This window comes from Arabidopsis thaliana, chromosome 3, assembly GCF_000001735.4.
Source record: "Arabidopsis thaliana chromosome 3, partial sequence".
Taxonomy (NCBI): domain Eukaryota; kingdom Viridiplantae; phylum Streptophyta; class Magnoliopsida; order Brassicales; family Brassicaceae; genus Arabidopsis; species Arabidopsis thaliana.
Genome location: NC_003074.8, coordinates 17,266,274 through 17,277,705, shown reverse-complemented (window position 1 = coordinate 17,277,705; position 11,432 = coordinate 17,266,274). Strand labels below are relative to the sequence as shown.

The 11,432-nt window shown below is 30.5% G+C and overlaps 2 protein-coding genes and 1 non-coding gene across 3 annotated transcripts; 1 reads left to right on the top strand and 2 right to left on the bottom strand.

Annotated features, from left to right (window-relative positions):
* Window positions 1-3,051: 3,051 nt before the first annotated feature.
* AT3G07595 lies at window positions 3,052-3,687 on the bottom strand. The gene is made up of 2 exons (NR_143927.1): window positions 3,593-3,687; window positions 3,052-3,512 (listed from the first exon to the last, which is right to left on the bottom strand). It is a non-coding gene; the product is annotated as an uncharacterized misc_RNA (transcript).
* Window positions 3,688-8,195: 4,508 nt separating this feature from the next.
* Window positions 8,196-9,006, bottom strand: COPT2 (copper transporter 2). Its single transcript, NM_114557.3, has one exon — window positions 8,196-8,831. The coding sequence runs from the start codon at window positions 8,817-8,819 to the stop codon at window positions 8,343-8,345; it is 477 nt and encodes a 158-aa protein (NP_190274.1). The 5' UTR covers window positions 8,820-8,831; the 3' UTR covers window positions 8,196-8,342.
* A 1,571-nt stretch (window positions 9,007-10,577) lies between these two features.
* Window positions 10,578-11,365, top strand: AT3G46890 (maternal effect embryo arrest protein). Its single transcript, NM_114556.3, has one exon. The coding sequence runs from the start codon at window positions 10,676-10,678 to the stop codon at window positions 11,288-11,290; it is 615 nt and encodes a 204-aa protein (NP_190273.1). The 5' UTR covers window positions 10,578-10,675; the 3' UTR covers window positions 11,291-11,365.
* Window positions 11,366-11,432: the final 67 nt, after the last annotated feature.

The following is an 11,432-nucleotide window of genomic DNA, read 5'->3' as shown; positions in this document are numbered from 1 at the left end:
CTCTTTAAGGATTAAAAAGTCAAATACTAATTTAATTAATGAAATTAATTAAAAAACGAAATACATTATTAATTTCCAAAAATAATAGCCAATTAAAATCAACATATAAGATTTGATATCTAAATTTTAATTAATTTAATTTAATTAAAAAAACGAAATACATTATTAATTTCCAAAAAAGTAACCAATTAAAATCAACAAATTATATTTGGTATCTAAATTATCATATTAATTTTTTATTAATTATTATAGTTCACTTCTCATGTTTATAGGATTCTATTTTTACGGAAAAATAATATCATCATTATAAAAAAATAATTAGAGTTTTTTTGCATATGCCATAATTTGAATTTTTAAAAACGAATATAAACTGTTCAATACATGAAATAATATTATAACGGGTGAAAAATAGATTTAAGAAAACTTTCTACTGAGTAACGGGACATAAATTTAAAATATTTATATTTAATTTCATACATATTATATTGAAAATTTATAATTTTATATACTACAATAGTTAATAACATATTAGATGTGATTCAATTTTTAATACAAGCTGGAAAATTATAGAATTGACGGGTTTAGATCGATATTAATATAAGATGGTGTACTACATGTAAAACTCTTAAATTAACAATCAAACTACAAGTGTATAATCTTAAACACTAAACAATATAGATAATATCAACAAAACATATACAACTCACAGTTTACTATACATTTAAAATCAAATAAAATAATATCATATATTTTTAAATCATCTTTACAATAAAAGTTTTTAGTTTAACTAAAATATAAGCCTACCTGCGGTATACTGCAGATTAATCTCTAGATTATAGAGCTTATTGGATCTAAAGACGGGTCATCAAAGATTTCCTAAACTGAAGCAAAATATACTGAATATTCAAATATCTATCTGTTATCAAATTATAAACAAATAAGTCAATTTAATATTTTATATATGAAATCAATTAAATCTTAATCACATAAAAATTAGCACAAAAAAAAGTATTCAACAATTAAAAATTTATCAAATCTCTGTGTTATATAAGTTTTGATACTATATTTGAATAAATTGTAATATACTTTTTTAATTTGTATTCTTTAACTAATTTAAGCTAACTAATATATTTGCTAATCTTATATCTATCAAAACCGACTATCGTTTCTTATCTCTATAGTATTTTTGCAAGACTTTTTTGGTGGATTTGGATAAAAATGCATTCGGGTCATATGGTACATTCCCCTATTAAGTAAATATGGTGCACTCCTATGTTATTAGTTAAAATGTTTAGATTATAATTCAGAGTCATATCATTAATAAAATTAATATTAATAAAATAAATGACTTTTTGGCAAGACGGATTTGGAGGGACAGGGTTTTGAATCAACATTAATAAAAAAGTAAAATATAATTAATCCACCGTTTCAATATGGGTTAAATCTTTAATTTATTATTTTTTAAGACCACTAATATTAAACATATCAAATCATCCTAATTTAGAAAAAATTATATAAAACCAAAAATGTTATGTGGTATGTATAATGTTACTATATATAAAATTAAACTATAAAATATAAATGTATTAGAGAATGATACAATTTGCAAAACTTTTATATATAAAAAATAATTCTTAAATTTTAAAAATTACTACTTTAAAAAAAAATCACTGGACGGGTAAAAAAATTACATAACGTGTTTTATTTTGGAATTGGGTTATATGGTGGATGTATTTGAATCAATATTTATAAAATTTTAAAATATTATTAATATGCTTTTTTAATAGGGGTCAAAACTTCAGTTTCTTAACAATTGTCTCAGGAATTCGTGGTATAGCGTTACTTAATAACAATTATAAACTGTAAAATATAAATATTTTGTAAAAATAAAATTTGCAAGTTTTAATATATATTATTTTTAAAAATAAATCGTCCCGCGGTATACCGCGGGTTAAAATCTAGTTTAAGTTAATATGTTCAGACTTCAAAAATTTATTTAAATAAATATGTTATATATAATGTACTTTTGTTTGTCGTACTTTTTATATGTATATATATAGATTTAAACAATATGTATAACATTTATAATCACAGTAAAAACATAGAATAAAGTAAAAATGGTATTTACGTAGTTTACTAAACTAACACACCAAAAGAAGTTGGGGAACTCAAGAAATTAAAAAACGATATAGCTTTGTTATGAACATTTTTAAGTTGTTTATGAATAAATAATTCAATTTTAAAATCCATCTGTTATGCTGTAATATTTTTCTAATTTATAAAGTTGAATATAGGTAAAAAGAGAATCAAAGATGGAATTTGAGAAATTCTGTAAAGATGGTGATTAGTATAAAAATCATAATCAGCTTGGTTATTTGTCTCTATTATGTTATTATCCCCTCTATCTGATACCTTTATCTGGAATTCTGGATGCTACAGGGAACTTTTCACCGGTGAAGAACCTTACGCCGACTTGCACTATGGAGCGATCATATAGGTGAAACCCTTGATCCATAATTCTTGTGTGCAGGCGTGTATCCTTTGTTTTCGATTCTAACCAAAAAGTGAAATCAGGTGGTATAGTTAGTAATACGCTACCGCCACAAATTCCCGACTTCTGTGACATGGACTGGAAATTGCTGATGGAGAGATGCTGGTCTGCAGAACCATCAGAGAGGCCAAGCTTCACTGAGATCGTGGACGAACTACGGACCATAGCTACAAGGCTTCCTTCCAAAGAACAAGGCTCAACATATGTACCACAATCTTAAGACCAACTGTTTCATATGAATTGAACCATGTTCAAATCTATAACCATACAAGATGTTACATACAAATAGGTTATGCTAGTGTATAAAACATCTACTACGTCTTGCATATTTTTGCTACGTCAACATACAAACACACATCGCCTTAGAATTTCTGCAATTTTTTTTTTAATATAGCAACTAGAACTTCCATGTAGAGTACATAATTAAGTCGTTTCTAACAATCATAAGAAAAGGTCAGACATAATATAAACGCCCTAGCCGAATCGAATCTTTTCAATATGCTCAAGGTCAAGAGACTCTGTTTCTATTCCTCCCTAGGCAAATCAAGATCCTTAAAACATTGTTTGGCCGTTTTCTCCAACAAAGCGTCTTCTAGGAAACAAGAGAGGCAAATCTTGTCAATAGATTTCTTCAGAGATGCTTGGGGAAAAGCTCCTTACCTAATAGATTGCTTGGGAAAATCGTAGCAAATCTTTGTCAGAGATTCTTGGGGAAAAGCTCCTCACCCAAGTCCCACAATGATTTTACCAACTGTCTGACCTTGGCCACCAATGTCACAGAGAAACTGCAACTTGCGCCAACAATTCTCCATGAATGGCAGGAAAACAGAGGGATCATCATGACATTGCGATTCTATAAAGATCGTATGGCTGCAGAGATATATATCTCACACTCCTCCAAGATCAGTTTGTAAAGAGCTTCTCCTGATGACTTTCATGAACACCATGCTTTCTGAACAGCCTGGATGATGCAAGAAGAGTCAAGAAAATTAAACATTCAGGAAGAAAGAAGAATAAGCAATTGTAGATACAAGAACATACGCTGATAAGCTCATTGCAGTTAAAATTTTGTGGCTCATCGAGGAAGATGGTTCTTATAGCTTTTTCCAAGCATCATCCAAATAAATTTTAGGGTCTCGTTTAACTAAATGATGTCAAAAAACATGAAAAACAAAATAGGATAGTCATAGCTATGACGAACACAGCATACCCACCAAAATTTGAAAGAGTCAATATATATGTTTATAGGAGTAGTCTTCACGGAGATAATCACAGGAAGAGAAAGGTCTCCGATCTTCATCGTTTTTCTGTTTACTTGAGGATAAATCGCCGTCAATCTTTGAGCTACTCATGGGTGTGGATCAGCGAGTGCCGATCCGAACCCAAGAAAAACGCCAAGATCTCTAGCATCTTGATACTTCCCCTTTTTCTTCGAGAAGGACGAATCATCTTCAGTCATTAGGTGTTTCACTAAAGAAGCTTAATAACCAGTGGCTGAGCTACAAAAAATTGTTATAGGGATCATATTTTATTTTAATAATTAATAAAATATTTAAATATAATATTTAATTTCAAAAAAAAAAATCCTTAAAAAATTAAAATTCATTGTCTTTAAAAATAAAGAAAATAAGAGATAATCATTATTGTTCTTTATTCATAATATACAGTATATTTATCATTCCATTTTAACATATTTTGTCATAGTTCAATAATATTTTCTAAAAATATAATGCAAAAGAAATGATTGAAACAATATAATATGGTTTCCATAGGTGCAAAGAATAGATTTGAGCACTAGACATGAGGTCAATTTATGAGAAAGCAACCAATTTACCACAATAATCAAATGGAACATAAGATTATAAACAAAAATTCAAAGATTTATGGGGGTCATCTCACCCTCTCCCTTGCCAATATTGTGCATCTGCCACTGTTGATAACTCAACATACACTCGTGGAATCCGCTCGTCGGGGCATCCTTTTCCTCTTATATTTTTCCTCATGTACCGCTCCAGCTTATGTAAGAATTTGTAGATAACTGGTGGAATTGACATTATCATGCCAACTGCTCCACTCACGGTAGAAAATATGACAGTCTTGAAAATGTTCCAGCTTTCATATGCATAATAGATTGTCCTAAGTAGCATTGTCCTACAGTTTCTGAAAAAAAAGACTCACATTTTGTAGTATTATTGTGGTTGTGTTCTTTATCCTCTTTATAGGCTCGATGTTGACGTGGACATCATGCAACTCTTCCTTAAGTCAATCTCTCTTCTCATCCACCATCTTTTGTTCCAACCATGTCGGGATTCACATGGAGCTCGTCATTATCACCATTTAATATTCACTCAAAGTAATGAATGTTATGCATAGAAACAGTGACAAGAAGTCACTATACAATGATTTGATATAGTAGACAAGCGCAATGGATCTCTGAATGGTCTCTGAATTGTCTTTGATATAGCAAGAGGCGATATTAGACGCAAATGGTCTCTGAATTCGCCTTGCGCATAAGGCGTTTGCCTCGTAAAACATATAAATTCATCACATCATCTATATAATATAAATATATATTTTTTCGTATACGCCATGATTTAAAAATTTTGAAATGAATATTAAATTCTTTAACCTATAAAAACAATATAGTATGAAAAAAAAACAAAAATTACATATAATATGAAGTTAAGTGGTTGTCTAAAAATACTCATAAAAAGAACAAATTTTTAGAAAAAAGAACAGTATGCGTGAAATTTGAATATTTAAACTATTTAATATGCATCAAAAGTTAAATACCTACATTCACGATCATTTATTACTTTTGAAAAAATACATAAGTATATAAAATAAGATAAATATTTTTGATTAACATGCATATATTCGCTGGATCTTTATCTTCATCATGATCTTCTGTGATTAAGCGATTAATGGGTTGTGGATTCATGATAGCCGATTGTCAAACTAAGTGGAATCAGAGGCATCGATCCATAAGATACAGAGGAAACATATTTTCAGTATACTTTGTACTTAAATTGAACAAGTTAGGTTAACAAATCTTTGGAAACCAAATTTTTTTTACAAAATGATTTATTTAAATTGAGCCCTAGTGATAATTAAAAGAAATATATTGCATTAAAGGTATTTTATCTTACTATATATTCATAATTGTTTTTTTTTGTTACCTTTTATTGCTCCTACTTTCACAGTATTACAAAATAATAGTTTTCTAACGTATATAAAAAAGTCCCAAGTCCTTTTACAAATTTATGATTTATTTTAAAACTAAGTCAAGAATTGTATTACCCCGAGCTTGAGAAATCCTTAAAGTATATAGTGTGAATGTTTCGGCTCATTATGAGAGCTTCTTTTACTAATTTAATTTACTGTTTTTCTTTAATTATAGATTGATATTTATTTACTTATATATATATATATATATATATATATATATATATGTTTTTAGAAGCACCATGATTCAAAGATTCCATCGTCGACCAGTACTTCTTGGTTCTCCTGAAAATAACATAATTAATATTGAAGAGAGGTTCCAAAAATGGCATGTATATAGTCATGAGAAAATAGTACAATGGTTTCTTCTTCTGTTCATTTCAATGTTAAAGAAACAAATGATAAGTTGTAGATTGTGAGTTGATCTGTGAAGGTTATTCTTAATGACTGAAAATAGACAATTTCTTGCTGCGCAAGTCACTTTAATGGTTCTCTCAAGGCGTAACACATGCCTTCTGTAGTTATGTTGGTTGTTCTTCTTATTGACGATCAGCTAAACCGGATTAAATGTATCCGAACAAAACTAAACCAACTCTACCGGTTAGATGAAGATCACATGTTGAATTCGAATCCTTTTGTGCGGTTTCCTAGAATCAATGTTCAAGAAATCGTTCGACGATAGTTTATATACATCATTTGTTATCATAACTTTGTGGTTCATGAGCGCCTAGGCAGGCGGCCTAAACTGTTTTTTGGAACCTTGGTTAGCATAGTAGAACTATAGAATATTTAGAGAACGGTTTAATAAGTTTATATAACCATTTTAGCCTCTAAAAGAAATCAACTAGTCCTCTCAAATCATTTACTTTCCAAAGAAAAGAAAAGGCGTGAACCTTGCCGTTCTCTTGGTACGTACTATACTAGTACTTGTTTATTGGTTGACCGTTAATAAATTATTGCTAAGCTCAAGATATCTTAATTTATTAATTCTATTGTCAACGACGGTGTCTATCTTTTTAATTGTATTTCGTAATTTCTATATAGAAAGCTTGGAACTAATATAAGTTTTTGCAATATCACTTCTATTAAAAAGAGAGCACATACATGTATAATGTAATTCGATAATGCATGGACCAGTCATTCATATTAGGTCTGGGCACGAAGCGGATATCCGGAAAAATTGTGATATTTGTTATTCGATTTGTTTTAAACGAATACTTGATTTTGTGATTTGCTTTGCTTCGAAAATTTCCGGATATCCGGAATTTCGAATATCCAGAATTTTTTGTGATATTTGCAGATATCCGCTTTGATACATTTAAATATTAAAAAAAACTGTATACTATATAACCATATCAGATATTCAAAGTTTTTATTAAACATGCTTTCAAAATAAGTTTTAAATACCAAACACAACCGTTGTTGGTATCATCGGTCAACAAAATGTTATCAAACTAATTCCAAAAACTAAAACCCGATAGTTTTTGATGCCATTGATCAAAACATAACATTAAAAAAATGAACAAACAAATATTTTAACATAAAAACATAAAATGACAACAATACATAAACTATTTATGATATCTATATATAGATATAACTATATTTTCTAATATATATAAAAAGATACGGATCGAAGCGGATATTCGATTTTTTAAAAAACAATATTCGTTATTTGATTCGGTTTTTACGAATACTACATTTTCCTATTTACTTTGGTCCAAAATCTTACGGATATTCGGATTTTTCGAATCAAATCAAATCAAATACCGAATCGAAGCGGATCGAACGAATATTTTGCCCAACCCTAATTCATATAATTGGTTCACCTAGTCCGTGAACATCTTTTGTTTTGGGCGGCTCTTATTCTTCGTGCTACTTTCTGTTTTTTGAATTTGTTTGTATGACATCAGAAGTAAAAGCAAACTAAGAGTCGAATAATTCAACCCTGAAAGAAAAGAAAATAAGGTTCATTAGATTTCAAACACAAAGAAATAGTGTTTGATAATCTAAACCGATCGAAATCCAATCCGACCGTGAATCAAATAGGTGACTGAATTAAAGTTAAATGATCAGTTTATTTTGTCTTAGATATATTGAGTAGACATGCATATATCATACGATGAAAATCAATAATTTAGTTCTTCTTTTCTCCATATATGTATTTACAATGAAAATACTTGTGGATGGTTACAAGAACCTTCTATGGACAGCATTTGTTATCATAAGTTTGTGGTTCAAAATTTGTCAAATACACTTATCTATAATAATGCAAGAAAAAGATAGCCATATTCTTCAAAATTCAAATGAAATTGTGGAATTAATTTTGTGATTTCATAAAAAAAATCCAAAAGTCACAAAATATTCAAGAAATTGTGGAATTAATTTAGTGAATTTTTGTAACCTAAGAAAATCAATTGAAAATATTTAGCTTCCACTATTAATCGAGTTAAACCAAAACGAAATATCAAAATTTAAAACCAAACCACACACAAAAGAAAAGTTCTTTATAACACAACGAGTAATTTTGTTGATAAAAAAAAAAACAAAGAGTAATTTCAATTGTTCAACAAACGCAGCCTGAAGACGGCGGAAGAAGCTCGGCGGTTTTCTGGTCATCGGAGGGTTTCTTGAAAGTAGTGCTCCCAAAGAGAAAGAAACCAACGCCATAGCCGGCGATAGCGACGATGAAAACACCTGCGTTAAAGGACATAACAGCGAGCATCACCAAATACGAAAGGCCAGTCTTGAGTGTGTACACAGCGGTTTGAGCGAGCCCGGCGGCTCGATTGGTTGAGCCACTGACACGTAGGATCGGTGAATGAGCGAGCCACTCGGCAATTACGGCGAGGAGGAATATAACAATGAGACAGAGAGCGTACATGCCGGAGCTTGTCCCGGGCCATCCGGAGAAGAGAACCTCCGTGTTCTTACCCCAAAAGAAGGTCATGTGCATCATCATCATGTGTGGTGTTGTATGATTCGACATCGATGATGATGATGGTGATGGTGGTGGCATGTCATGCATGTGATCATGATCCATGATACTAATGTTAATAGGGTTTATGATTGATTTTCTTGTAGACAAAATTTTTAAGAGAGAATCGGTTCGTATTTATTGTGATTTCTTAAATGTATGTGTTGTACTGTAGTACAAGTACATCATCTTTTGACTTGTTAAATTTTTTTGTGTAGTACAAACATTCGTTATATTAGAATTTAGAAAATCCCCTTAAATAGATGTTCAAAAGAAAGACAACTATATAATCCCCTAAATATATATATAGTATTTACCTTATTTGCATGATACAACATTACAACTCCATGCCTCTTCGTCTAATCTTCTTTGCGTTGGTATAATAAATAATTTACACAGAATATCTAATTTTAATTTAGAATAAATCTAATAATTTGAAAAGAATTTATACAAATGTAATTAAGGATTTAGTAACTTAGGTTTCAAAACCAAAATTAAGGAGGTGTTATTGGTTTGTTATTTATATAGATTTTTAGTGGTTTGAAATGTTATGAAAAATCTTTTGTTATTCAATTAAGATTTTATAAGATTCTATTAAAGTTTAGTGTTATTAAATTTTGATTTGTAAAAAGTAATCTAAAGTCTTAATAAATCTGAAGTTATTGGATTCATAATTTAATAAAGTCATCAATTTTTTTGTGATATTCAACTAAAAACAAAAGAATCTATGATTGTTAATGATTTAAATTATTGTATTATTGGTTTATAATTTTATACACTTTTATTCACAAAACAAAATCATGAAAATATCATAAAAAGTGAGCGATTGTGAATCATAACTTTGTATATAAACAAAGACCAATGATAAACCATCGTGAAGAATGACCATAGATTATCACAAGCCTCAAAACCTCACGACACAGTTTGTATTGACCTTTTTCCTTACTCTTTTGGGAATTCCCCATAAACTAAGCATATATGTATAGATAGTAATAAGAAAAAAAATTGATAATCACTAGAATTTTAATCATAAAAAAAAAATATACAAAACCAAAACACTCAAACACAAAGAAGACAATAGTATATGAACACACAAATTAAGAAGATGAATTAGGAAAATTTGAAAACTTACGTATTAACAAAATCGTAGTGGAATATTTTGGGAGAGTACACTTTTTGACAATCAATACTTACGTTTTTTATAAAGAAAGCCTAAAATAATAATATCATTTTGGTGAAAATAGTATTTATAGAAGATGAGAAAATATTATCCAATATTTTAGAGATATGTTCTAATAATAATTGTTGCAAAAGCTTTAACACCACTTAAAGTCTCAATTACATGGCTTTAGATAAAAATGAAGTTACAGAGAGTAAAAAAAAATCTGACTTTTAAGACTGTATAAGAGCAAAAACAAATAACAGTCTGATTGTATGAAAAAATGCTGTAAGGACTGTCAAATGCTTTTAAAGTCTTGACAGTGCGATGTCAATCACCCTCTAAGAGATAAAAATAATTAATGACAAAGTTTGTAATTATATTTAGACAGATTTTACAAGATTATATGAAGATTTTACAAAATTATAGAAAAGCTAATCATAGAGATTATATAAAATTCTCTAATTAGTGTTGTTGGGTAAAAGACAAAAAAAAATATGACCTCTACGACGACGTATCGATACAAAAGCCCAAAAAAGAAAAAAGGTTCGATACCTTGCGGTTCACGTTTCCTATCATTACCTGTCCGTCGTTTTCTTCCTCGGAGACGTCACGCAATACTTAGCTTCTACGCTACTCACATTTTCCCACAGTCTCCGGAAAACTGACAACTAAAAGCTAAACTTTCTCTAAATATGAATTACTAAATTTCTATCTCTCTCAATCAAAATTGTTGTCTAGGAGCTATAACGATTCAGATTTGATGGCAATCTCCAATGGCGCCGTGGAATTTCTCCGGCGACGACTCCTCCCAACTACACTAATCCACGTCACGGCTATAGACGGCATCGTGAACGTTAATTCACTCTTCTCGCTTGCTCTTTTCCTCGGCCTAACCACAAGTGGAAACATCACTTTCCCGGTTTCCTCATCAGCCTCCGAGAACCACCATCTCCGCCGATGTATCTCTGCAAAAGGTCCCGCATTAGCGGAGAGGCTAGTATCAAGCCATGTTTACTCCTTCAGTTTATTCCTCTTCTCCAGTCTCATCGCTATGTCTCTCAAGCAAGCAATTAGGACAACAACAACAACAACAAACGGGAACTGTTTAGAGGAGGAGGCGCGTGTGTTGAACGCGGGAGAGGGGCGTGTGAACTTGGCAGCTTTAAGGGTTGGGATTGTTGCTTCGTGTGTTGCGTCGGTTTTGGGATGTGGGTTCTTGACAATGGCGTTAGTGGATCTTGTTCAGATTAAACTTGGACCTTTGGAATGTAAGAGAAGCTTTCATGCACTTGCAGCTATTGTTCCTCTTGTTGTACTTGTTCCTTCTGCACTTATTATCTATGTGTTCCTTGTGCTCTACGCATTTATCTATTAACCCTTTTTTGGGTTTCTACAATCTCTTGTCTGATGGATTTGAGGTTTCAGATTCGATTAGTTCTGTAGCCAGAGATCTAATCTTTGGTTTAACATTAGACAGTCAAGTATACATCATTGAAACAGTTTTTTTAAGAACAAAC

Coding starts and splice junctions, on each gene's coding strand:
- COPT2 (NM_114557.3), bottom strand. CDS start 8,819: ATGGATCATGATCACATGCATGACATGCCACCACCATCACCATCATCA.
- AT3G46890 (NM_114556.3), top strand. CDS start 10,676: ATGGCAATCTCCAATGGCGCCGTGGAATTTCTCCGGCGACGACTCCTC.